Genomic DNA, 26,329 nt, shown 5'->3' with positions numbered 1-26,329 from the left:
GGGACAACAGGACTTTGCCAGTGTCAGGGGCCTGTGTTGCCACCTCAGCTGGCAAGGCCCTGCAACATAGTAACAGCAGTGCAGAAAAGCTGTGACCAAGGAACTATGCTCCTTTGCTCAGTCTTTTAGCAGAGGAAGATGCTAAAGTGTTGTCTCCTGGGACAGACAAGGGTTTGCTTTTGGAGAGTTTGAGAGGAAGGCACAAGCAGGTGCTGAGGGACAGGGACAGCCCTGGAGCTCTGACTATATGGAGGGACATGCACTAGCACAATAAGGGCTCAACAGCTGGCAGGGCCCAGGCAGAGGCAGCCCAGGACCTGAAGGGGACAAGGTAGGAAGGGACAGAAGCAGCACCTGGGAGGGGCCATGTCCCCTGCCCCACCCAGCAGGTGTCCTGGGCAACCAGGGTGGCTCCTCTGTGACCTTGCTGCGGAACCAGCGGAACCGATCAGTGTGCACCATGCTGTGCTGCCTGCTGCTCCTCGCCCTGCTGCTGGGGGCTGCCCTCCCACAGCCAGTGCACCAGAGGTGATGGCACTTCCCTGCTTCTCCTCCTCCCTGCCCCGGTACCTGCAGGTAGCCCAGGGCCCCTGACATGGGCTGGGACTTGTGGCACCAGGCCTCAAGAGCTGGCCAGACTGGGTGGAAGATGCAGCACATGTGCCAGCAGCTCTTTGTGCCAGCCTGGGTAAGTGCTGTAGGACCTTGGCTCATTCCTGGCCCTTGTTTTCCTCTGTAGGGACAGATACTCAGTTCCTGAGGATTTCTCTGCTCCCCTGGAGCTTCCACAGAAGCACTTCGGCCTGGTGGATGGTACAGTGCTCTCCTTGCCCCTCTGAGCCCGCTTTCCATGCACTCACCCCTCCAGGTGGGTGGTTGTCCCAGAGCTGAGCCCAGCCTCTGCTGCGCCCGCAGATTATGGCATCAAACCCAAGCAGCCTGGCTTCAGAACGCAGGCAGCCCCGGAGCGGCCGGCGGAGCTGCGCAGAGCTCGCAAAAGCAAGCGCGACGGGCTGGACTTGCTGGAGTACTACGACGATGGGCGCCTGTGAGCCAGTGTGCCCCCGTGCCCGCCACAACCCAGCAGGTGAGGGCTGGAGCAACAGCTGCCAGAAGTCCCTTTGGATCATATGATCTCTGGCCTCCCAGGATTGCATCCAGAGCTCTTGGACCAATACTGAGAAGCTCCAGTTCCTCTTCGTGTCCCAAAGAAAAGAAGAAGCCAGGGCCCAAACTCCTCGTAGTGGGAAACAAACATCACAGTAGCTCTGCTCCAGGAACCATCATATTTAATAGTTGTTGCCATCACAGCAGATCCAGCTGAAGCACAGAGATCACTGGCTGCAGGGATCGGGACCAGGAGAACTCTTCTACCTCCCTGGTGGTTCACATGGCTCCCTGCGGCCTTTAGCCCTTCCCTGCCCCACTTCAGCAGACACCCAGCTTTGTGCAGGGGCTGAGCCCCACTGAGCTGGGGTGCCCCAGCCCTGCCTCCACCACCTGCAGCTTAGGGGAGAGGGGAAAGGGGCAGAGAAAGGCTTCCCTCCCGAGGGTATAATTACTGCAGGGAGGTATGAGGGGAATTTTTCTCTCTCCCCAGGGCATGGATACAAGGTAGAAGGGGTGGGGATGGGGACAGAGGCAGGGGAAAGCTGTCTCATCTCATTCTGGATGTGGCAGAGGAGATACTGGGGCTTCCTCTGCCACCCTTGCCCAGCAGCCATCTCGCCAGGGCCTAGCAGGGAGGTGATCCCATCTCCCAGGCAGGAGCCAGCATGTGGGTCTTGTTTTCTGTAGGTGCTGTGTCATCATACTGCAAGAGACTGACTCTGCCCCTGCAATTAAAAGTCACCCCAGAGGGATGTGACAGGAAGCTGTGCCATGGTCACAAGTAGGAGATGCTGTCACTCCAGCCTGCAGCTGGAAAGGGCATGAGCACACTACTTCCCCCCATCAACTGCTCACAAGCAGGGCACCCAGCGGGTGCTTCTCCAATAGAATAAACTAAGAGTATTTTGTACAATAAACACAATTTGTCCAGCCCTCCCCCCTCCCGTCCCCCCCAGCCCGAGGAAGGGGAGTCACGAAAAGAGGCGGCGCTCCGTGCCCCGGGGAGCCCTGCCCCGGGCCCGCTCCTTCTCCAGGCTCAAAGCAGCTCTTGTCCATGCATGACACGGGGAAGGGGTGAGACTGCAGCCCTGGCTATGCAGGAGGTGCCTGTGCCAGCCCCTACTCCAGGTAGATGTCCTCTGTGGGGCACGTGTACTCCACATACTCCTTGTAGAATTGCTGAAAAGCCCTCCTGCAACACAGCACCAGGCAAAGCTTAGCAGCAGCTTCCCCACAAGGCAATTCTAGATCCTTGTTTCCATCCTAACCCTCACTCCTTAGCCTGTGGCCTGTTTGACCCCCAGCCCCTGACCTCTTCTGCATTAGCCCCAGAGCTGCCATCAGAGCCACAGGGTCTCCATCCTTGCTCTGACTCCCTGCACAGTGCATGACTTTCAGCCACCTGCCTGCAAAGCCTTGCACTGGGACTTGTTCCAGTACTGTCAGGAATATGATGCCCATAACCCTGTCAGCCCTGACTCTCAAGCCAAGCATCTCACTTAAGGAAGAGGTGCCAGCCTGGGGCCAGGTCCAAGTCCCACATGTAGGGGGAGATGGCAGGATTCAGCCTGGCTGTCTTGTTTCTCCTGCCCTTTATGAGCCAGCCTTCTTTGCCCAGCCAGGACTCACCCTACAGACTCCGCCAGTGGCTTTGTGGACTCCTCCGAGACGAAGACATGGCAGGCAAATCTGTGGTCAGCAGGGTGCTTGGTGATGAACCCAAAATATCTGAGGGCAAAGAAAGTGGATGTGACTGGACCAGCAGACCAGCAGGTATAGGTACCCCAAGCATCTCTGAGGTGTACCCACCCTTAAGCATAGGGATTTGGGACCTGAAACACCTCCAAAAAAACCTGGTGGCCACCCCAGGGTCATGCCACAGCTCATGTCCAGAGCTGCAGCACTGGGCTCACAGGGAGCCCTCCAAACCAGGGCTCTGGGAAACCTCTTCTTTCCTTCCTAGCCCCAGTCATGCTACCCGCAGGGAACAGGAAGGCAGCAAAGCCTCGCTGCTGAGTTACTGCTGAGAGCTGCACTACACTTCCTTGCTACTCACTTGTTGTTCTTTGGATGGTACCCACAAAAGGAAATGTTCTTCAGCTGGAAAAAATGGCTACACTTGTTTACCTGGGGGAGAGAGAGAGAGGGGAACTGTCAGAGCTTTTCTCCCCACACCCTGCAGTGCAGCTGGTCTCTGGCCACTGGAAATATGCACTTGGAGACTGAGGAGTGAAATTAATTGGAGACTAATCCTGAGCTGCTATCAGCAGCAGTTTCAGGATTGTTCCAAGCACCTGAACAAAGGGAGCTCTTCCAGGCAGCCCTGCTGGCTCTCACCTCAACTGCCTTTACTGCCAGTAGCTCCTGCAGGATTTCCCTGGAGGCCCTGAGTCAGACTGTACTCAGGCTAGAGTCAATGCTGCTGCTCACCAGCACACACAGCCCTCCTTCTCCACTAAAAAGTCTCCCAGAAACACTAGTACATACAAGATGAATGGATAACTTAGAACTAAACAAGTCAATTCAAGCCTGGGTGTCAAAGGCTCCCAGACAGAAATGAAAACTTATTATACAAGTCTAAAGTGCAGCTAAATTGATGGCATCCTCTAGATATAGGCACCTCACCCCAGCTCTATCACAGCACTCAGAGCCATGAGCTACTCCTATCCCTCAGCTGGAAGGGAGGTTTCCCAACAGCTTGCTGCAAAGCCCTCACTTCCCTCTACTCAGCATCCCAATGTGCTTTACTAGGCTACTTATGCAGAATGCTAATCAGCAAGCAGCCTGCCCTTGCCAGATAAAGAGATTACAGGGCAGATCTGGAGGACACCACTCAAAATAGCAGCAGAAAGGTTTAGAAGCAGCTGACAGATTACCAGGTTTAGCTCAGCTCGCAGCATCCCAGTGCAGTGACATGCCTGGCAGCTGTGAGAGCATCAGCTGGCAGTACTGCCAGAGCTGGGGCCTTGTGAGGCATGGGGGACCTCGACTATGGGCCTAAAATGCTGCTGATGGTGTTTCTCACACCCTCAGACATGGGGTGGAGACCCTTAATTTTCATATGCAATCATGGCCTGTAGCACACAGGGCATGAGCCAGTTCAGAGCAGCAATCAGGGAAGGGATGAGATGAGCAGGGAGTGGGGCACTACCTTGCTGTGTTCCTTGGAGTCGTCAGCCTTCACAGCAATCTTGACCCCGCGCACACTGATCTCCAGGACGCAGCTGGAGGGTGGGTTAAAGTGCACAGTGAGGCGGCGCGTGGTGGCAATCTACAGGAGAGAGAGAGACAAAGCCGTGGGACTCGTGAGCAGTGATGATGACTCCCCACTGAGGCTCTGCCCTGCTGCCAGATGAAGCAGGCACTCCTGTTCCCTGGGATGGAGTGGGACACTACCTTCTGCATGGCCGCACAGAGCACATCATTGCCCTTGTGGTAGGGAACCTGCACAGAGCCAAGGAACTTCACCCGAAACTGGTCCACCCAGTCACTGCTCTTGGCCAGAGCTGGAAGAGAGAGCACATGTCAGGGATCATCTCTGATGACCAGCTATGTGGGCTGAGCTCCACTCCCCTCTCCACCTTCCCACCCCTATGCTTTTCCCTGCCCAGGAAAAGCTTCCCTCAACACCAGTTACCAACTACCAACATCACAGCAGAACCTGCTCATCGCTCCCTGCTGGATGCCCAGTTTGGTCCTCCCTCCCCACCCCCTGCTCAGCACCAGACTGCTCAGCATCAGGGAGGATGTGGTACAAGCTGGGGACATCAGCAGGCTGCACACAGAGGTTTGATACCTGTTACATGGTCTGGGTCCTTGGTGACTTCAATAGCATAGTAGGCAGGGAAGATGCCCCGATCTCCTGTGCGCATGTTGTAGGCCTCATACCAATAATCTTCTGCCTGCACCTCCACCAGCAAAGGATCATCCACCTCCAGCTCCAGCTCGTCCGCGTGGCGAGGCACAAACCTGGGCAGAGAGGCACTAGCAGTGGGCTGGCTAGCAGAGCTGGTGGCCTCACTGGCACACTGCTGGGGCACCCACCACCAACCCAGGCAGTGCCCTGGTAGCCATGGGGACCTGACACACTAAATAAAGCACTGGAGGAGGTTTGGGCTCAACAGGAGCAGCATGCTGGCACCCAATGCAAGGGTATCCCCTATTGCACCACCCAAACTGCTCCTCAGAGGCCCTGACTGCGCTTGGAGGTCTTGCCCATGCAGCAGCCTGGGCAAATGCTGCTCCTGGGCAGAGCATGAGCTACAGACTACAGGTTTGTTCCCCAGGGCTTCCCACACCGGAAACACTGGAGTTTGTGCTAGCCCCTCCTTGGTGAGAGTGCAGCACCAGCTTTCCCCTGATAGAAGCTGGGGACACTGCCCATGCCTGCAAGCTCACCTAAAGACAGCACGGTGAGTCTGCTCCTGCTCCTCCCCGTTGATCATGCAAGAGAACAACCCAAAGGACTCGGCACCTGGCGACAAAGGCAGAGGAGGACATGTCAGCATTGAGGGATCAGCATCACAGCCAAGAGAAGGACATGGGCCAAGCCATCTGCTAAGGCTCCTGCAGGATGGCTCATCCAAGACAAAGCCACGTGACACCACAGTAAGAGAGACATGGCTGGAGCCGCTGCGCTGGTGCCCATCAGTCCCTGCTGGGAACAAGACCTCCCTGCACCAACACAAACAGCTGTGACACAGGCATGGGACCAGCCACACCGTGGGAAACCCTGCCTGCTGGAGCATGCCAGCAGTGCTCTTCTGGGCTTGGAGAGGAGTGTGGCATGCCAGGAATATGATGGCCCCCTGTGACATCACTCAGCCTCCCCCTCAGCATGGCCATATCTTGGGCATGCCTCAATGCAGCCTCAAACACCTACTGCCACCCCCATCTGACACTCACACAGTTTTTTTCCAAGCCCCACCATGCCTCCTGGACCACCGGGTACAAAGCCACAGGCTGCAGCAAGCAGAACTGGGGCTAATGTCTGCTGGTGGCTTCCTATCTTCTGAGCATGTACCAGAGACAGGCAGCCACCAGCCCACCTCCCCCCAGTACCCTGCACTCACTGGAGGAGCGTGCCCGACCACTCATGAAGACATTGAGGAACTTCTTGGAGAAGTGGATGTCTGCCTCGGGGGTGGAGTCCTCAGAGAGGCAGACTGAGTCACGCTTCAGCGCATCCTCCTCATACTCCTCGCCAATGGCCGACTCATAGGGTGAAGAGATGCAATTGTCGTAGACTGTGGCCGAGTCGCTCTCATCACTGTAGCCTGAGTAGCACTGCTTGAGGCTGACCAGCTCCAGCTGCACGTTCTCATCCACCACCAGTGTGTATTTGACAGAGTCATAGGAGAGGGCACTGGTGTCCGAACTCACAGAGGCTCTCTGAAGGTTGTGCCCTGGCCGGGAGCCACCACTCCCGCCACCACAGGCGGCCCTGGGCAGGTTTGTCTTGTCAGGGGAGGACATGTAGTCCAGCACCTCGTCCTCCTCGCTAATGGAGGGGTTGGTTTTCCCTGCCAGGGCCGAATAGCCGGAGGTGTCAATGTCAGAGCTGATGGACATGCGGTTCTCACTGGACTGAGACAGGAACGGCTTGTCAGTCTCCAGGGGGTCTGAGTTCTTCTGCACGGGTGTCAGGTAGATCTCCTCTGTGGCCTCCAGCCTCACATCCGTCTGGTAGCGGATGCGGTCCCGGTGGGCCTCAGGGCCCCTCGTTACCACCACGACGCTGGCACCATGTGGTGGGGCCCGGCTGGTGGCCTGGTGCTTCTCGGGCGGCCGGGACGAGGCAACGCAGGCTGGGGCCATCTGTGTGGCTGCTGTGCGCCGGCATGGGCTCTCCGTGGATGTGCCCCGGTCTTTGGTGGAGGTTGTGCTGTTTTGGTGATTGACCTCATCACTCAGGCAAACGTGGTCATGGGGAGGGGTCTGCTCACCTGTAGGGAGAGGAGACCAGCATAGACAGCCACAGAGAGGGGATGCTCCCTGACAGGGAAGGTGTCCAGGGACTCACAGAATCATAGAATCATTTAACTTGAAAAAGACCTCTAATATTCTCAAGTCCAAGCATTAACACTGTCAAGTCCACCACTAAATCATGTCTCTAAGCACCACATCTACACACTTTTCCTTACTTCCAGGGACAGTGATTCCAGCACTTCTCTGCTCCAATGCTTGATCAACATTTCAATGAAGAATTTTTTTCTAATATGCAACCTAGACCTTCCCTGGTGCAAGACTTGAGGCTATTTCCTCTTATCCTACTGCGTGCTACTTGGGAGAAGAGAGCAACTCGCAGCTCACTAACCATCTCCTTTCAGGTCATTGTAGAGAGCAAGACAGATGTGCACCCTGCATCCATGTGGTATGTTTTCCCCAACCTCCTGCTCCAGCACCACTTGCCTCAGGCTCCTGAGCACCATGAAAGGGTACAAGGAGCTGACCCTGGCCAAAAGCCTGAGAACTCACCCGTTTTCAGAGGGGACGACGACCGGGACACCCGCTCCTGCCAACTGTGCTTTTTCCCCAGAGAGTTGTTATTCAGAGTGTCCTGAGGAGAAGAACAAAGCTGCCTTATAGCCCAAACAGTAAACAGCATGTGGCACAGCAACACCCATTCCTCCCTGGGTCCACAGCACCCCGCTCAGCTGGGCATGCTGGGGCATGTGATGCTCGGGGAGACCACCAGCCCCACATCTCACCATGCTGCTGCTGCAAGAGCTGGCATGATGGCTGAAGCACGGTAGGCAAGGAGCCAGCTGGGCTGCATTCCTCCACCAGAGGAAACTCGGCTGCAGAAGCCCACAGCTGGACAGTCCCAAGACAAAAAATTCAAGACCTGAGCCTGCCTGCATGCTTTGCTCCCATTCTGACAGCCCTGCCTACCTTCAAACCACCCAGCTTAATGAAATAGGGGAAATCCCAAGGACCAGGTGTTGTGCTGCTGCTCAGCTAGAATGCAGCTTAGCTACTGGATAGATTAATGCCTGCCTCTGGAGACATCCCTATTGGGTGTATACAGGGGCATACACAGACAGTGAGCATGTATACAAATCTATACACACACACACACATATACAGTTCACTATCAGATGTCAATCCTGAGCAGCTGGAGAGGAGAGGCAGGATCAGGCCATCCATGCTGCCCATGCCTGGGTGAGTTTCTGTGGGTGTTGAGCTCTGCCTGCCCAGCCCTGGGTGGCTGGCCATGCATGGGCACAAGGGAACACATGCTCAGCCTTGCTGCAACATCCAGGGAGCAAAGGGCACCAAGTCCCCTCTAATGAGGGCCCTCCTGCAGATGGGGGACAAGTCCACAGGGTGCAGAGGCAGGGGTCAAGTCCTCCCTGCCTGGTGCAGTGCCAGCCCTCATCCACTTCTCCATCCCCAGGTCCTCCCCGGCTGCATGCTCCCAGCCCCTCCTATGGGACACTGAATGTTTCTGCCCCAGCTGCAGCATTTTGCACTGTTAGGTCTTAAGTACCAAAGCACCACTGGGACTCCCTGGATTTTCTCACGGCCTTATCACCAACCCGCAGCTGTTCCCAGCAGCACAGGAGCTGCCCTGTCCTTACTTTGCTTCCCCACTGACATGAAGGAAGCCTTTGCCCCAAAATTCCATCATGTCACACACTGCTGAACCATGCCTGCCAGGTCCCTGCCTCCATGTGGGGAGGGAGAGACCCCCTTCACAGAACTTTGGCAACCTCCCACCATGGCCTCCATGAGTCCCGCCTGTGCCAAGGCAAATAACAGCATGTCCCTGCTAGCCTTTCCCAGGGACACGATGGGCCGGGATGTGGGCCAGGCAAGCTGTCACAACAACGGCCTCTGCGTGCAGAGTGCCACGGGGCCAGCACACACAAGCCAGCCTGGACTGGGACAGGAGGCAGCAATGCAGCAGGCACAACCCACTGAGCCCACCCATCCCCACCGGCCAGAGCACTCAGGGTTCTGTAATGCCCCGCCAGGGTGGAGAGGCATTCACAAAGTCTTAGAGGATGAACCCAGCCAGTCACAACAGCTATTTCTTGCCCTCTGGGAAGCTGGAGATGTTCCTCTCACCATGTCCAGGCCACCTGCGTGGGATGATGATCATAGAATGCCCAGCAGCAACTGAGACATCATCAGACTGGATCCTGGCCCCACAAGAGCAGAGGGTGGGATGATACTTTGCTTTGTGAACACCCTGTTTGGCAGAGTGCCTGGTGCCCCAACTGGGCATTCGAGAGAGGATGCATGGCCATGATCCCTCTTCTGACTACTTGTATAAGGGAGGTCAAGGGGATGCAGTGTCTCACACAAGTGGAGAGAGATTTCAGGCTGGTCCCCAAGGGATAGCCTGCACCTGTCGTCTCCTCAGGCCACCACATGTAGACAGGGAGAGAGTGCCTCTGGCTAGAGGTAGGCATCCAGAACAAGAACCCCAAGCACCTTACAGCCAGCCTCTCACTAGATCCTACCAAAAGCACTATCCTACCTGGCCAGCCATGCCACAGTCCTGTGCCACCATCCCCGCTGGCTTGGGGCTCCCATTGCCAGCTGCAGCAAAGAAGCAAAGACACCTCTCCCATTTCCCATGTCTTCAGCTCAGCTGTGCCCACGCCTCCCAGTGAGCTCCACAGCCTCCACCATCTCCTTGCAAGGGGACCATCAGCTTCCCCTCCCCAGCCTACCATCTCTGCAACCCCCCCCACCCCCATCTCTCTCCAGATGCCTGCTCCCAACCCTGGACACTGGTTGGGACCGAGTGTCTGGTAGAGGGCCCTGCTGTTCCCCACCTCCCCCAGCTGGATGTGGCTGCCACATACCACTTGCTCCTCAGGGTCCCTGCACAGGGTGGGACAAGGCTGCTGCTGTCCCCTTGTCCATTATGCTCAGTTGAGCTCCCCCCCACCTCTCCAGCCCTGCTGCCTTTGTCCCCGGTGCCAGCTGCCTGCGGGCGCCTATCCTTGGCTCCGTGCCTTCCTCCTCCTCCTCCCACCCATGGCCTCAGGCAGAGAGCCGGCATCAGCTGCCGGTGCTGGGCTGGTGACACCCAGCTCTGACTACTCCCCATCTGTCACCCACGGGGACACCTGCCTCTCACTTCACGCTCCTCGGCTGAACGTCACCGCGACGAAAATCCTCCTACTTGGCAGAAGGCAGAGCTGAATGGAGGAGGGTGGCAAAAATAGCCCTGCAAGTCGTGCACTTTGCGTGGGCTTGTGAAGTTTGCAGAAGCGGCAGCGCAAAGGGACTCCAGCCGCTGCCTCGTGGGTCAGCATGCAGGGCACCAAAACATCATCCACCCCAGAGGTGACAGTAATACCATGGCTGTGTGAAGCAGGCAGTCTTGGCTAAAAGCATCCAAAATCTTTACAAAATCTGAGTGTGAGCGAGACAACAGTACCCCCTTGTTCTCATAACCACCATTTTGGGCGTTGCTTTTCTGTCTTTCAAATTTTGTAGGGGGTTCTGACATTAATGCTTTTCTTGCCAGGCACCACCGCTCAGAAGCTGAGGCCGCCAGATCCCCACTGCCAGGTATGGGGCACCTGGCGTCACCAACCAGCCCTAGAGCTGGTGCTGCCCCAACCCGGGGCAGCTGGAGCCCAGCCAGCTGTTGGGGCCGGGCCTGGGCTCGCTAGTCCGTGGTGCCCGGTCCCGCGATGGCTCGTTCACGCGTTCAGTATCCATGCCTCGTTTGCTCCCCATCCCACGGGAGCCCTTCGCAGCCTGCCCCTGCCGCACGGCTCTCTGCCAGGCCACCCGGATCCTGCTGGGGCACATCTCAGTTCCGACACGATTCCTGGCATGTTCCCTCTCCACCTCGGCAGCAGAGATGAAAGAAGGACCCACCCGGCGCCTAAGCCCCCGCAAAGAAGCCCCGCGAGCGCAGTATAGGGATACTCGGCAGTGCGCAGGGGCGCCCTGGCAGGCGGGGACCCCCGGGCCCGCAGATCGCTCCCTCCGGCTCGGCCTGCGCCGCGCCCGGCCCGAGGTAACGCGAGCGGCCGTGAGAAGGGACCCCCGCATGGCAGGGGCGGCTGCCGCGCCCAGCACCGCGGGCAGCAGAGCCGAGCCCCGCCGCCCCTCCAGCCCAGCCCCACCATCCCCTTCTATTCCCTCCCCCTCCCTCCATCCGCCCGACACAAAAACCCCGACAGACGGCGGGAGCATCCTTCCTCCTCCTCCTCCTCCGCACCACCCAATCGCCCCGAGCCCCCCATCCCGCCTCACCTGGCTGCGAGGCACCTGCGGGAAGAGGTTGAGGGTTGTGGGTCGCTTCGGCCTGTAGACTTCGGTGGTCCCGGCCGGGGGGTCTTTCTGCAGCGGCTCGGGCGCCGTCTGCTCTTCGGCCGGCGTGTCCCCCGCCGCGTCGATGAGGTCGAGCTGGAGCATCTCGGCCTGCAGCCGGCTGGCCTCCCCGCCGCCCGCCGCCCGGGCCGCGCCGCCCGCCCGGCTCACATGGCCCTGCCGGGATTAGTGCCCGTGATCAGGCCACCGGGCGGGCGGGACGGGCCGCCGCGCCTCCCGCCGGGGCCGGGCAGGGGGGCCGGTGCCTCCGCATCGGCACCCGCGGCCGCTGCCTTTTAAAGGGGCAGCGATGTTATTCCCGGAGCCGGGGAGCCCCGCGCCCTCTCCCCGCCTCCCCAGGCAGGTGTGGGCAGCATCCTTCCTCCCTTACTGATGGGGCTCCCCCGGCACCTTATCCCCAGCAGGTGTCTGTCTGTAGGTACATGCAGCCGTCACATTCACTACGAAGCACACAAACGTGCACACCCAGGTTTCATCTCGACATAACAAGGTAAGTTTTTACAGTGAGAACTATTCTGCAGAACAACCTCCCCAGGGAAATGGTAGAGTCCTCATCGCAGGAGATTTTCAAGACGCCACTAGAGAGTGTGACAGATCGTCTCACCCAGACTCCCTTTCCCACACAGGGTTTGGCCAGGTGATCCTTTAAGGTCCTTTCCAGCCTGGGCTGCCCTATGATTCTTCCTTCCAAGGCAGACCGTGCCCTTTCTTGGCTCCTGTCCTGGCAGGTGGGACTCATACAAGCATGTCATCAGTTTGATCAGACTTGGTCTACTCCCTGCCTGGAGCAGGTCACTTGGGGTCTTGTCCATCACACTCGACCATCCTTGTTCAGGTGGAACAAGGAGAACCCACGACCATGCTGGCTCCACGTACTGCATTACTACTACTACTTTTTCTCTCTATGGGGGTTGAAATTTTAACTGCACACCTCTGAAAGGAGTCGGGCTCCTCCTTCCCTGTAATGCCCACTTTAACCAGCAGCTCCTTGAGGACAAGCTTTCTCTGCCCACTCCTTGCATGCATTTGCATATATCAGACCTGAGGCCATATAGGAGGGATGCCCAGCACTGGCTCTTCAGTCACCTGCAGGTGGTGGCTGTGCACTGGCTGGAGGCAGCTCCACTCTTTCCCCTGTACCCTTTTGGAACAGGGTGGCCACTGTGGCCTGTGGGGACTCTGAGGAACAGGTGTCCCATCCCACCACCCTGGCTGGGCCCAAGTGCTGAGCCACCACACTCCTTGTAGCTGTGCTGCTGGGCAAAAAGGCACCAGTGTGTGTTTAAAGGTCCGTGGGTGCCTTCCCAAGGCCCTCTCCTTGCATTAACTGGAGCTTGCACATGCAGAAGTTGCTGCAGCCAGCAATAAAGGCAGCAACTTGGCATCCCCGAGTTGAATTGCCTGTGTTATCAGCTGTTCATGGTGACTGCAAGCTCCTCAGCAGGCAGAGGTAGGGAAGGGCAGGTTTTTGCAGCTGAATACTCTCCATGTCTCCAGCTGCATGGAGGATGCCCCTTGAGTCATGAGAGAAAAAACAGCCCCAGCAGTTCTGGCAGTCACTCCAAGAGCTCTTGTTGCTACCAGCTCCTGAACTATCAGACAAAAGCCAGCACAGGCAGGGCTCTGCCTGCTGCAGGCACAGTACAAACCCTCTCATGAGAATCGTTTCCCCCAGTGTCCTTGCTGAAGTCCTGCAGTGGGCAAGCAATTGGAGAAGCACTGCCACCAATACTTGTCCTCTTGAGGCTTTAAACATTTAAATCCCTTGTTTTGAGCATTAGCCTTCATGCTACAAGTTCTGCAGTTCTGTCTGTGACAAATCACAAGGATTTTAACATGGAAACCGAGGCATGGGAAAAAAAACTGGAGGGAAATGCCAACTGAATAGGTTATACCTAGCCAAAGTGGGTGTTCTGGAGTCAGCTGGTGACATTCAACCTAGACTGCTAATAATGCTGCTTCCATAATCCTGTAGCTGTAGCAATCACTTGGAAAACTCACTGAGGGAAAAGTCCTGGAAGGATGCAGAAAAGCAAATCACTGTCATTCTGAAGAAAAGGGCACCCTAGCAGGGGTGCAGCATTCCAGGTTCAAAAACTAGGAGAAAACTACAGCCACTGCAGGTATTATTTATGGCCTGTAGCTCAACAAAGTGATTTTGAAACCACACAGAAATCAATCACCTTACCATGTGAGTGAGACCTGCAGTGATCTGCAAAGCAAGGGCAGGGACTAGACATTGGGAAGCCTTTCTAACTGCAAGGATACTGCCACACCAGAACAGGCTGCCTGGAGAGCCCTCTAGGAACAAGTTAATGTCACCTAAGGTCAGCTTGAGCATGCTCATGTCTCAGCACAGACACAACGGTGAGGTGACTTCCCAAAGTCCCTTCACTCTATGGGAGAGATTAGGGTGCGTGGGAGAGCAGTACCAGTGCCCAAATCTTGTGGCAGGATAAACACAAGGTGCACACCTCCTCCCCAGTGCAGTCATGGGGACATTCGTGCTTCCTTACAGACCTGTCCCTGGGACCGATGTGATGCTGGTGTGCTCCTGCTGATCCTACCTCCCACCTGCATGGTGCCGTCACAATGGCAGAAAGTCCCAGTGTCCAGCAACTGGTCTCTCTCTGACAGTCCCAATGTTGTGATCATGGTTCCAGGGGACTGGAGCAGAATGAACCTGCTGCAATTGAGAGGTATTGGGATCACTGGTTTAAGCTGGGGAATCCCATGTGTGGGAGATGCTGCCCACCTGAGGAAGCTGCTTACTTCCTTAGCAAAGGTAACAACAGGAGTAGGGTGATAGACAAGATATTGCTTGAGTGATGCAAGTCTCTTCCCTGCTCCCCCACTCTCTCAGCCTTCACTGTCAGAGGAGTGGCAAAACCGTCAGCTGGGAAAAGCATTTTGTGAGTGCAGGGAAGCGAGGGGGACTGGCTGAGCAGAAGGCACAACTGTGCCCCTTCTCCCCACCACCAACTGGCTTCAAAGCGCCAGGAGAAGCTTCTCTGCCCCCAGCCTGGCACAGCCACAGGTGGCCATGGACCACAGAGGCAGCTTCACGGGACAGCCTGTGAAAAGCTGCACGGAATAAGCAGCCACCTCGCTGCCCTATCCTTTGCTCCCAGCCCACACATCCAGTTCCCTATCAGTCCCTGGTTTGCAGGCTCATGGCAGCTGCTTCCCTCTTTGCAGTGGGTCCCACTGGCCTTCTGGGAGCAGCTGTCAGCAGCAGCACACTTGGATCAGTGGCGCTGAACATCAAGAAAAAGCCCCTGGCATTTCCAGCAATATTATTATGCTAAAAAACCTGTTTCTTTCCTCCACATATCTGTATCTTTGTGGCTGTTTCAGACCTTTTCATGCAGACCCATGAAGGCTCAGCACAGCTCTTCATTGGCTGTTTTCCCTTTGGGCGCTTGTTCTCATGCTCTTGGTATTTCCAAGAGAGGTATTTCTTTTTTTAAATTTTTTTTTTTTTTCATTCCTGCATTAACCGTTTTCCACAGTTCCTGGAAAACAGATGAGGCACTAAACTTCTATTAACCTCTGCCTGGCTGTTTGCTGGGATCCATCTTGCTGAAACCAGAGTTTGTCACCCTGGATTTCCAAGCCACTAAAATAAGGCCAAACCCCAAGTCTCAGTAGAGACTTGCTTTTGTTGCAACTATCTCTCTCAACATATCTGACTGATGCCATTGGCGAGGTGGAGGTTGTGTCCCTCACCCCTTCCCAGCTGGCTTCCTGCCTTACCACTCAACAGCCCCAAACACACGTCTGCTCCTCCTATGAGCCCTCTCCTCAGCCAATCTCACTTCTCATTTCATTCATTGGGGACTACTTGCTGAAATTAAGGCTCTTTTCAACCACACGTGGTATTATTCCTCATTTTTAGAACACGGTTCTAAGAGGTGTGGTCCTTGTCAGTGGATAGTTCCCTCCTGCACAAACATCAGTCTACACCTCCTTGCAGTTTCTGTGTGTCTGAGCCACTGTTTCTGAAGAGCTGCTAAAATAACCCATAATAAGGTCATATTTTTTTTTCTGGGACCAAAAAAATCCCCAAAACCCATCTCTGTTTGGGTGTTGACCTCCACACCAGCTGCCTGTTACTGCCACAGCTTTCGTCATCAACCAGCTCTGCCCAGACCGCCCCACCTGATCAAAGTCACAGATTGTCCCCATCCAGCAGTCACCTTTGCAGCCCTCAGGCAGGATTTGTGCTCCTTGTTCCTTGTCAGTGCTTTCCTGCTCACTGTTGGGTTACTGTGCCTGCCCACCTCTCGAAAGACTCGCTGCTGGGCAGCTGGATGTCTCCCTTGTCTCAAAGTGCTCCCCAGTTCCTGTTTCCCCCTTGCCCGTGGCTCTCTGCTCTGGTGTGACTCAGTGAGCAGCAGTTTGCTTTCACCTCACATTGCTCCACTCCAGGCTTTCACCAGCTGCCTGGCCCTGCAGGGGTGACGAGGGTCAACCCTTCAACCTCCGCACCACAGCTGCTCTGTGGCACTGGGTGCTTGCCACGGGCAGGGCCCCCTCACGCCCTGGTCCCAGCGTCCCCCACAGTGCAGTTAGCCAGCTGATGCTGACTGCTGGCCATTCCTGATCTGCCTGCCCCTGCGCCGCACGCAGACCCGGCCACGCTGCTCCCTCTGGGCCTGACTGCTTCCATCAGGCAGATCCTGCAATCTTGTCACCCCAAGCTCACTCTGGATGGCCATCAGCTTGGAAAGCTCCCTGGCTCTCGCCTTCAACATTTGGGATTGAAAAGCCCCTCTCACAGCCATTGTTGTCACCGCTTTCGGTTCTGCTCCTCAGGCAATCCTCTGTGTCCCATATAAACCATTTGGATGTATTTTTAGCAGGCATTTTTTCTGAGCATGATAAGCTTCCTCCTTTTCTGTGTTTATGAATAACTCATTGCTTCCCCTACAGCAGCCTCGCATCCCCCTCCCACTTCAGCAGACTCGCAGTGCACCCGGACATTTGTGTAAAGCAGCTCTGAGCTGTCCCCAGGGAAGGCATGGAGCTTGCTCCCAGAGCCTGAGCAAACCCTCTACTGAGGGTCAGGTCTCTGTGCTGCAGCACAGGGATGCACAAACCCCTGAGTAAACTGTTTCAAATGGGCAGAAGAGACTGGTTTTCCTCTCCCTCAAGGAAGGGCTGCAGCACTTGAGATGCAAGTCCCCCCCGCCCCTTCCCCTCCCTGCCAAACTCCAGCCAAGGGCTGTCAATCTGTAGAGAAAAAAAATCCTGCCCTGAGCCCAGTGGTGCTATCAGCAGTGGGGAACTGGGATAGGTAATGGAAAAAATGCAGCAACAAACCCACAGGCTCTGTCTGCCTCACCTATTGCAGACAGAATCTTCCCAATGCCAGGCCCTCGCTGTGGCTGGGCCCTCATGGATGCCCAGCACTGGGTTTGCCCTTGGTTTTCCCTGCAGCATTATCCCTCCTCCCATCAGCATACATAGCTCACGAGCCCAGACTGTCCCAGGGAAGTCTGGCCATAACATCCTGTAGCAGGAGGAGGCTGCAGTTGGAGCAGAGATACCGAGCAGCAGCCCCATATCTGGGAACAGACAAATATTTGCCGGGAAGGTCATGAATTAGACCAAGGAGCACAGCAAGACACCTTCACCTCCCAAGGATGAGGTCTGCCTGTACCGTCCTGCCTGCAGTGAGGAATTCCAAACGACACAAATTCACTTTCTAATTTTAAATCTGCGACAAATTCTTGTGCCTTTCCTGTCCTCACTGGGTCTTATCTGTTTTGCAGAGGAAGTATTTCCTCTGGGGGACAGAATGATTCTCAAACTACTTGGCTGCTTCTCCAGCATTTGCATCCTTTAGCATGAAACACATTGACAAAAGGCAGAAACTCTGTGTTCAGAGGTATTACTTCTTAGCTTAAATAAGTAAGTTTTAAGTAGAATGAGTTAGAATGGGTTCACAGGGTTATAATACTGTGTGATCTAGTATGTTGTTTGCTCAGCTTTACTTGCCTAGCATCAGTAGCTGGATCTGCTGCAGCCTTGGGACAGAAGCTGTGAGTTTACACCTAGAGATGTTTTTGGCTGGAATTGAGTTAATTCTCCTAGTAATTTTCCTGGTAGCTGGTGTTTTGTCTTTCTTATGAAAGGAGCATTGACAACACACTGATGCTGCTGTGGTTATTGCTGAATAGTGTTTATCTCAAGCCTAGGGCTTTTTATTTCCCCATGCTCTGCCAGCGAGCAGGTGCACCAGAAGTACAAACCAGAAGACAAGGAGACTCCAGCTGTCAGCAGAAGCTGTAACTCCACAAGATAAGAACAGTGTATGGCCTGCCTGCACAGACACAGAGAAAGACCCCAGACCAAAAATCACCACTGGACCAAGAGGTGCATGGAGAGTGTCTGAGGGGTGGGTGCATGAGTTGTATTGGTATAATTGCCCAGGGCTTTCTTTGTTCAGGGTCCCTCTCCACAGGCACCCAGCTTGAGCTGACCTGGTGCTGTACCACTAAACTATTTATTTTTATAAAATCTGAGCCAGAGGCTTTGCTACAGGAAACCTAGGGTTGAGCCTGAAGGAGGAGGAGTCAGCCTTAGAGTGAGTGTGTGTTTGAGTGAGGGGTTGAAAAGGGCACCTGTCAGCTTACTGGAGCTCCCTGCTACAAAGAGACTGCTCCCAGCAGTTAAAGGTCTCAGGTGGTGTGTATGTGATTCCTTGAGTGGTGTGAGAAGGCTCAGGCTGTGGCTTTTCCTTTAACACCCTGCATATTCCCAAAGCCAATGTAATTATCAATTTATCTCCACATTTCTGCCCCCATGGCCTTCTAGGGAAGTCCAAACAGTGGTGTGAACACATCAGGTTCTTGACAGCCTGCTCTAAGATGGATGTGACACCCAGCTGCGGCACCTGCACAGGCTTCCCAGCTCCCATCTTTATTCCACCTCATGCCTGCTGGCATCAGAGCTACCTCCTTCATGCCTGTTTCAGGAGCCTCCAGGTCTCCAGCCTCCTAAAGACCTGTGAACTGCTCTCGCTAAAGCTAGCTAGCAAGCCTGAGAGAACACCTCCTGTGAACAGAGGACAGCTCTCACCATGCCAGCCCAGCGGCATCCCCAGGTCCAGGGATACATTGGGGACAGGAGGCACAGCCCAGGTGGGACCTTTGGTGCCACCTTGCAAATGTCCTTGATTCCTGAGAATGCTTGTCAGGTGCCAGATGCTCACTGGTCATCCTGCTCAAATGGGGGCATGCCCCCATTTGTACCCAAATCCTTGGGGTCATCCCTGAGGAACAAACTCCAACCCCTATAGCACAGTGGTAACCAAAATGCACCAGCTTTGAGATTGAGTCCCTTGAGTTTGGCTGGTGCAGAAAGGACTTGCACTGTGCTGGAGTGAGGAGAGGGCACTGCCAAGCAGAGGGGATTGGGGCCATGGCGGTGGGCTCCTTGAGAAAGCATCATTCATCTGGGGATCTGGTGGTCCCACATGTGGGCTGATGGTCCTGCCAGCCCCAGTGGCACATTCTGCCCATTCCTATCCCTCTCCCCATTCCCATCACACTTACCCGGGTGGCCAGGCTCTCCTTGCAGTGCAGGCTGATTCCACACTCATCAGTGATCTCAGAGAGATCTTCATCCTCAAATTCCTCAAGGCTGATGTCATGGGTGAGCCTGGAGGGAGTGGAGATGGCCTGGTCATCCACTGCCCCAGCGGTGGACAGGAGGGTGCAGAGTGCTGTGGTGCCTGTGGGCTGGGAGCAGCACTGACATCCCAGGAGAGGCTCTCCCAGTCTCTACTAGGAAGAAAGACTGGAAGGCAGCTTCTTCCTAGAGGGGATAGGTCTTTCCCCATCGAATGGCTGGGCTTGGCATGGTCCATGGCTGTTGGGAGGCAGGAGGAGTGTGTCCTAAAGCAGTCCCTGCCTGACCAAAGATGGCAGGGACAATGGAGATTGAGAGAACATGAAACAGACAGTACAGCCAGCCCCATCACAGGAGGCCTGTTCTGCTCACACCATCCCAGGGAGCCTCTGGGATTGTCCCAGCTGGGCACAGACACCCAGCAGGGCAAAGGCCAGGGTTACAGGAAGTGGAAAGGCTGTGCCCAGGGCACAGCTGGAGGATGGACCTGCTGGGACAGGTGACCACATCAAGACCCACAGAACTTGTAAGCACAGCAAACCTCTCAGCCATGGCGCAACCAGCCCCTGAGCTGCAGCTGGGAGGGATGTCCCAGCCCAGCTGCCTGCAGTAAGAGAGGGCAGCGGTTTCCCTCTGCACCAAAATCACTCCCCAGGGTGACTGTGAGCACCCCTGTGAACATCGTTGCTGCTGAGCTGGTCTGCATGGCCTCAGGGGTCCCTTAGATCTATCAGCCCCCAGCCACACAGACTCATTACACCCCTTCAAAACAAGAGAGATCCTTTTAGCAGCTGATGAGCCCTTGGGGAGTGGTCAGGTGCTCCTGGCTTCTGAGCATTACAACATTTCAGCATAGTGGTACCTTAATCTGACTCTTCTCACTTATTCGTTACCACAGGGGTAAATAAAAGAGCTCAAATCAAAAGTCCTTGGCCAACCTACTCAGACCCCTGAGTTTTGTCTGGAGTGGCCATGGACACTTCTTTGCTTGCCACCATTTCCCTTTGCTCCCAGCTCCTCTGGCTGGGAGACACTTGGGTGAAAGGGCTATGCCAAGTCCATCACCCCTCTCTGGACTGGTCCCCAGCACTGCAGTGAGAAAGGAATGAGAATGGTGTTTTTGACCTGCAGAGCTCCCACTCTCACTTTAAGCATTGCTTGCACGTCCTGGGGCTCCCCGCTGCAGTGGCACCAACCCAGTAGCATGGAGGGGTAACATCTCCCCTGCCCCAGCTCCTGGAGAGGGAAAAGAGTGGGAGAAGCCCATGGGTGAAGCAGCATCTTCCCTCTATGTTTCTGAGGACCCCATTAGTAGCGGTCTCCTGGGGTGAAGACAACTGGGAACAATCACACCCATGGAGGCAGCCCCGCCAAGACACAACAGGAATGCAAGGACACAGCCTTCAGCACAGGGTGGGATGACTGGACTCCCCTTTGCCTATCTCCTCCTGCTGCCTATGGAAGGGAGGCAACGCGGAGCAGGAGGCTCATGATGAGCCTTCAAAGCACAAATTGATTTCTTCTCCGGTTACACAGGTCGCCAGGGTGGGACATCATCCGTTGCTAATGCTCGGGGCCTCCACCCGCCATGCTGTGGGAGCGCAGTGAGCACAGCGGGGTCCTGGTGAGAGGCACAACACTGCCGAGGGGCTGCCAGGGGCTCCCTGGCTCTGCAGGAGCAGCCTGACAGGATGGCGGTGCCCCCCACTCCGGATGGGGACAGGCAGCCCTGTCCACGCTCTCAGGGATGGGGAGATGCTGAGTGGATTCCCCAACCCTGGCCCTGCCTGCTGATGCTGGGGCACAGCAGGAGACCGGACACCTTCTGCCACTCTGGTGCCTGGCTGTCACGCAGCTCCCTGCGCAGCCAGGAAAACTTTGGGCTCAACTGCGTGCCAAGTTTGCTCCTGTCCTGTGGCCATCACAGGGTGATGTGCCCAGGAGCAAGGGCCAGCCCCTCATTCCCCTGCATGCCCGCGGGACAGTCCCCCCTTCCCTAGGCCCAGCCGGTCCCCTACCATTTCTCCCACTGATCTTCCAGCCAGCTCTCCTCCTCGGTGCTTGACTCCATTTTCAAGGGCAGCTGCATTGAGGAGGACCCCCCTTCACTGGGGGACACACTCCCACACCAAAAAACACCCCCAGACCTGCTGCGAGGAGTGGTGAGGGAGATGACAGCTCAGCCCGGGGTGCCCACTGCCTCTCTGCCTGCCCCGTCGCAGTCTGTGGCTGCCGGCTGTATCCTCACTGCGCAACCTGGGGAAGCTCATTAAAAATAGATGGAATCAGCTGTCCTGGAGGGGAAAAAAAAAAAAAAAAAAAAAAAAAAAAAAAATAACCTCCCCAGCTGAGCCAGCGCCAAGTCTCTGCACTCTGCTGGGGATGCTGACTGCCTCTGCCTGCCAGCCAGCCAGCCTGGCTCCTGGTCTTGCTCCAGCACTCGGCTCCTCAGCACCCACAGTGGGCACAGGGGATCTGCTAACCCCATCATGGAAACTCTCAGCACCCGGCCTCCTCCGGCCCTTGCAGCATTGCTGTCCCCCACAGCAGGGAGACACAGACAGGAGCATTTGCCCAGCTTCTCACCAGGTGGAGCGAGGCCCGACACTGATGCAAAGGCCAGAGTGTTTCCAGCACAGTGGGACTGGCGTCACAGCCAGCTGCACTTCCAAGCCGAGGGGAGCGCCTTTGCCAAGGGACAAACCCAGCCAGTGCAGAGCAGTGCTAGCAGCACTGCCCCTTCCCTGTCTGCCCAAACCTAACCCCCAGACCCACTCCTGCCTCAGGCAGGATCATTCCTGTGCTTCCCCAACTTCTAACCCACACTGAGGGCCAGAGAAATACCTGCTGATCTGCTCTGCCAGCTCCCACCCCTCTTCTGCTGGAGAAGGAAATAGGGGTCTTTCCCAGGAGGGGCTATCATGTGTTGCTGACAAACTGTTGGTACAGCAGCCTCAGATAATCCTCCACCACCCCGGTGCTTCTCAGACCCACTCACTCCTTGCCCCATCAAGATGAAGACAAAGTAGCTTTAGAACAGGCACCCACCATGACTCAGAGATGGGGACAGGGCATCCCCCTCCCCACGAGCTGCACCCATTCTGATACACAGTAGGGTGGCACCCCCACTGCCACCCATCACAGCACTTCTCTCTTGCCCCTCACTGACACCCACTCCAGGAGCTTCAAGGTGATCTCCCATCACCTGCTTTGCTCCTGGACAGGTTAAAGTGAGTGATGTCACAGAAGCCCAGCTCAGGGCCTGGACTGCCCTGCTGAGCTAACCTGTTGCAAGCTCTCTTCCCACCAATGCCACACCACTGGTGAATGTCACTCGTGATACTGTGGTCATTGTCACTCAGCCTCACAAGAACAGCATCCAGGACTCCATCTTCACTATTAGCTCTGCCTGAGGCACCTCATCTGCTTGAAACCTCAATTAATGCAAGGAATAAAGAAATCTCTATCTCCGTATTACTCGCGCCCTTTGCTCCTCTCACATGGATGCTCCAGGACTTCTTAGGAAACACAAGGAAGGCTCTCCATTACCCACCTCTGCTCCCTGTGCTGGAAACACCCCTTCCTTCCTCCCTTGCTTCTCAAAGAGGCTAAAAATACCAGCAAAATGAAATGGCTCTGACTCCTCTCAGCTCCATCACTGGCAGTGAAAGTCTGAGCACGACCTACATGTGTTATTTTGGCCAACTTCCCTTGCCAATGGCCATGGCATCACAGGTATATGGGAGTCTGTCTCCATTTGTAAGGGTGGGAGAACCCTGTCCTTGCGGGTTATGAGTGCTTTCCTGAAGGATGTGCCGAGAGGCACCTGAAGGTGGGCAGCCCTGCTGTATGCATGAGAATTGATCAACTTGGGATTCTCAGGAACTATGAGCAAGAGTACACACGTGGGTGCATGAACAGAGGCAGATGTTACCTGCCCATGGCAGGAGCAGCTTGATCACAGTCCTAAGAACAGCCTTAAAATCAGTCCTGGCTGCTGTGCCTCTCTTGACCCCATCCCCTGTCAGCCCACTGCCACTGCAGAGGATTTTCCATGCAGGGCAAACCCAGGGCAAAAAAAAAAATGATGTGATGAAGCTGGGCGCTCCAACAGGCCCAGCTGCCCGAGCCATGCTCTGATAGTCTGCTGTTAGGTGCTGTGTGCAAGTCCTGTAACCAGCACAGCTGGAAAAAATAATACTAACCTACATTTGGCTGGCCCCTGCCTTTTTCTTCCATCTCAATGGCCACGGAGACTGCTTTATTCAAACCGATGAGAAGGCGCCTCTCTCCCTCCATCAGAGGAAGACAACCCTTTCGTCTCCCCGCACAAGAAGACAGGGAGCCCCATTCTGACGCCCAGCTCATTCACTGCCTCCAAACAGGTTTGCTGACAGCTCCAGATGAGCACGACAGACACATAAAACAAACCACAGAACTAAACTGATTTTTGCCTCAGCCTGAAGGTGCGTCTTTGAACTTCCCGACAAGACTGAGAGAACTGCTTCCCCCTCCAAAGGCCTGTGATTTCTGACAGGGCTCCCTGAGTAGTAGAATAGTTTCCCCTCTCTCCTGACCTATGGAAATAACTCCCTAAGGGTTTCTTTCCCTAGGTGCCTTCCTGCCCAGTAGGTAGGTGGATGCCCTTTGCTTTTATCAAGGAAAGCTGAAGAAGATGGAGGAGATCAGTCAGTGACCCCTCCCAGGTTCCATCTACATTAGAGCCACAGTCCTGGGGACAGTGGGGCAGGCAACACTGAGCTCTGCATCCAGTTTCACCCCAGTTGTGCCAGTTCTCCCTGTCCCTCTAATGCTGGGTAGAGGGACCCGTAACCCAGAGAGGCTCCAGAGAGCCCCTTACAGGAAAGCCTGCCACAAAGCACTGCCAAAGCTTCTTAGCAGGGCAAGGAGCTGCAACACCATGTCCCAGAGAAAGATGTTAAGGAGCTCCAGTGAACATAGACTGCACTGCAAGGCTTTGGGAAGCTTAAGGGGGGATGAATGAGAATGATTTTTTAATTGCTGTCTCCTAAAATGCTGTTATTCTTGTTGTGATGAACAGACACCTCTGGAGGACCTCGTGGCTAAAGGAGAGATTACTTCACCATCCTTTTCCTCCCACTTCTTCTCAGACAACACCAGACCATCACTGCCGGGTCACTATGCCTGGTCTCTTCAGAGCTTCAGTCTGCTTGCTGGCCAGGACCAAGCCCTCTCTCAGTTCAAGCCAACCGATCACCTAATGCTTGGGCTGGCACGTCACCACTCGGAGCTGGGAGTGCAGGTGCATGTACCAAAGGGCAGAAATCTGAAACACCTCATCCTGCAGGCAGCAGGCAGGGGCAGAGGGCAGGGCTCACCTCACTGCCAGCCATGGTCTGAGCCTTCACTCTGAGCCGCACTCATCGCTGCTGGGTCCAGCTCATCTGCGGGGGACGGCCACTCGCTGAGCCCTGCAGCACGGGTGCAGGACCGGGGACATGCACAAGCCAGGCTGTGACACATAACCCAGCTTGTAAGTGTTTCACAAGCATGGCTCCTTCTCGCACGACACTCCCCGCCACAACATCGCCTCTGATCTGCCAGACCCTGCCCCAGGCTCAGACACATCACTGCATTTACTTCCACTTACACCCTGAGCTTGGTGCCCGGGGAAAATTTTGCACTCCTGCCTTGATTCCTCAGTTTTCCACCCAGCTGCACTGCCTCCTTCATGAGGTCAGTTTTTCCTGGGAGCAGGCTGGCAGCACACGGGGCTCCTTTTCCAAAGATCTGAGGCACAGCCAGAAGCAGCAGCTCGTTCTCCCTCCGAGGGCATGGCTGTTTGCTGGGGAGCAGGAGGGTGCCCAGGGGACAGCCACTACCTCCAGGACAGCAGGTGGTAGGCCCAGAGCTGCTCGGCAGCTCAGCCTCCAGCCCCTGGCTCGGTGGCCAAGCCCCATCTCCATGGTGGATGATTCCAGAGGCAGCGTTTAATCGCTGGCTTTGCAGGGTACACCAGCCATGTTGCAACAGCTCCCAGCAGCTCTTGCAGGCAGCGCTGCAATAGGAGGCAGCTGCCAAAGACCCGGAGCCACCAGCAACGGGGGTCCAGAAACAGAGCCCTTCAAATATTCATTGCCTGAGCACTACCTTTGCTCGACTGCACCCATCTGTTTCCTCTCAGGGTCCCACGGGTTCCCCAGCCTCAGGGGCTGGGCCTGACAGAGGAGGGCATGATCTTAGCTGTGGTCCCAGGTGTGGACCATCCCCTCCTTTCCACCCAAAATCTCAGCGTGCAAGGCAGCTGGTACCATTCCCCTCTTTTCAGGCAGCTCCCCCCAGCACCCCTGCGTGGCAGAAGGGAAGCAGAGAGCAATGGCTGACGAGGGCACAGCTGCCAGGAGCAGCGAGCCTCCCCTCATGGCAAGTGTACACGGCACCTGCAGGCAGGGGCAGGGCTCCTCCCTTGCCCACCCAGCACATCCCTGTCCCAGAGCTACCCTTAGCAGGCATCAGAGGCTCCAAAACCCACAGGCATCCCTGGCCTGGCCCACGCCATCGAAGTCCCTGTGACAAGCCTCATTGGGTTTCAGAGGAGACACAGCCCCCTGCATCCCAAATCGATGGGAGCACTTGGTATTGCTAAGAGGATCAATTCTGGCACTCTCCCACCGTCTCACTTGGGGTTCCTGTTTCACAGGGGCAGGAAAGAAGTAGAAGCACCTGGGATTTCTAGGAAAGGGCTGGAAAAAGGCTTTTCTTGCGGAGGGGGGAGAGATGAAGCTTTTTTCTTCCATGAGGAAGAGGTGTTGGAAGATGAGACAGGTAAGGAGGCGGGAATGGGGCGCGAGGGGGACATGAGGCCAAGCAGGGGGCTGGGAAGCTGCAGCAGTATATGTGTGGGGTGAGGGCCAACATGGCTTGGGTGGGCAGGCTAAGCAGCAATGGGGGGGCTGGAGCGATGTCTGCTGTGGGGGTTCAGCGGTGGCTAGGGCGGGGGGCAGAGGGGATGGCTGGGGCGGGGGGCCGGGGGCTGCGCGCCAAGGGGGCAGAAGAGCTGGAGGAGGCGGGGGCCGGCGCGGCCGTACGGGCGGGGGCTGCAGCAGATGGGGAGCGCTGCCCCGGGCAGGGGGCAGGGGCAGCCCCGAGAGGGTTCCGCGGGGGGACGGCGGCCGGTACCTGAAATTGGGGGGCGAGGCGAGGTGCAGCCCCAGGAAGGGTGAGGAGGCGGGCGGGGATGCAGCTCCTTTCTCTCGCTCCGCCATTCCGTGGCTCTCTCCATGCAGGCGGA

The 26,329-nt window shown here is 56.0% G+C and overlaps 2 protein-coding genes and 1 long non-coding RNA gene across 4 annotated transcripts; 1 reads left to right on the top strand and 2 right to left on the bottom strand.

Moving 5' to 3' along the window:
- Positions 1 to 419: 419 nt before the first annotated feature.
- FREY1 (Frey regulator of sperm-oocyte fusion 1) lies at positions 420 to 2,027 on the top strand. Its single transcript, XM_053944587.1, has 4 exons — positions 420 to 528; positions 740 to 813; positions 916 to 1,087; positions 1,798 to 2,027. Exons 1-3 carry the CDS (start codon positions 461 to 463, stop codon positions 1,050 to 1,052), a joined length of 279 nt encoding a protein of 92 aa, XP_053800562.1. The 5' UTR covers positions 420 to 460; the 3' UTR covers positions 1,053 to 1,087; positions 1,798 to 2,027.
- Positions 1,273 to 26,329, bottom strand: MAPK8IP1 (mitogen-activated protein kinase 8 interacting protein 1). 2 transcript variants are annotated; one of them, XM_053944583.1, is made up of 12 exons: positions 26,218 to 26,329; positions 18,981 to 19,086; positions 11,341 to 11,574; positions 7,588 to 7,669; positions 6,183 to 7,055; positions 5,509 to 5,584; positions 4,907 to 5,079; positions 4,507 to 4,616; positions 4,262 to 4,381; positions 3,167 to 3,237; positions 2,740 to 2,838; positions 1,273 to 2,302 (listed from the first exon to the last, which is right to left on the bottom strand). In XM_053944583.1, exons 1-12 carry the CDS (start codon positions 26,301 to 26,303, stop codon positions 2,230 to 2,232), a joined length of 2,103 nt encoding a protein of 700 aa, XP_053800558.1. In that variant the 5' UTR covers positions 26,304 to 26,329; the 3' UTR covers positions 1,273 to 2,229. The 2 variants fall into 2 exon arrangements, with proteins under 2 accessions (XP_053800558.1, XP_053800560.1); XM_053944585.1 differs by lacking the exon at positions 26,218 to 26,329 and adding an exon at positions 21,075 to 21,251.
- On the bottom strand, positions 13,006 to 13,938 carry LOC128789089 (uncharacterized). Its single transcript, XR_008431316.1, has 4 exons — positions 13,851 to 13,938; positions 13,607 to 13,719; positions 13,314 to 13,432; positions 13,006 to 13,228 (listed from the first exon to the last, which is right to left on the bottom strand). It is a non-coding gene; the product is annotated as an uncharacterized LOC128789089 (long non-coding RNA).

This window comes from Vidua chalybeata, chromosome 6, assembly GCF_026979565.1.
Source record: "Vidua chalybeata isolate OUT-0048 chromosome 6, bVidCha1 merged haplotype, whole genome shotgun sequence".
NCBI classification, from domain to species: domain Eukaryota; kingdom Metazoa; phylum Chordata; class Aves; order Passeriformes; family Viduidae; genus Vidua; species Vidua chalybeata.
This window is presented reverse-complemented; position numbering and strand designations above follow the sequence as displayed.

Bases quoted from the DNA above. Each gene is read 5' to 3' on its own strand.
- MAPK8IP1 (XM_053944583.1), bottom strand. From the start codon at position 26,303: ATGGCGGAGCGAGAGAAAGGAGCTGCATCCCCGCCCGCCTCCTCACCC. The intron at 7,670-11,340 runs GTGAGGCGGGAT...TCTTCTCCTCAG, and splicing joins CGCAGGTGCCTCGCAGCCAG to GACACTCTGAATAACAACTC. The intron at 4,382-4,506 runs GTAGTGTCCCAC...TCTCTCCTGTAG, and splicing joins TCTGTGCGGCCATGCAGAAG to ATTGCCACCACGCGCCGCCT.
- FREY1 (XM_053944587.1), top strand. From the start codon at position 461: ATGCTGTGCTGCCTGCTGCTCCTCGCCCTGCTGCTGGGGGCTGCCCTC. The intron at 529-739 runs GTGATGGCACTT...TTTCCTCTGTAG, and splicing joins CCACAGCCAGTGCACCAGAG to GGACAGATACTCAGTTCCTG. The intron at 814-915 runs GTACAGTGCTCT...CTGCGCCCGCAG, and splicing joins GCACTTCGGCCTGGTGGATG to ATTATGGCATCAAACCCAAG.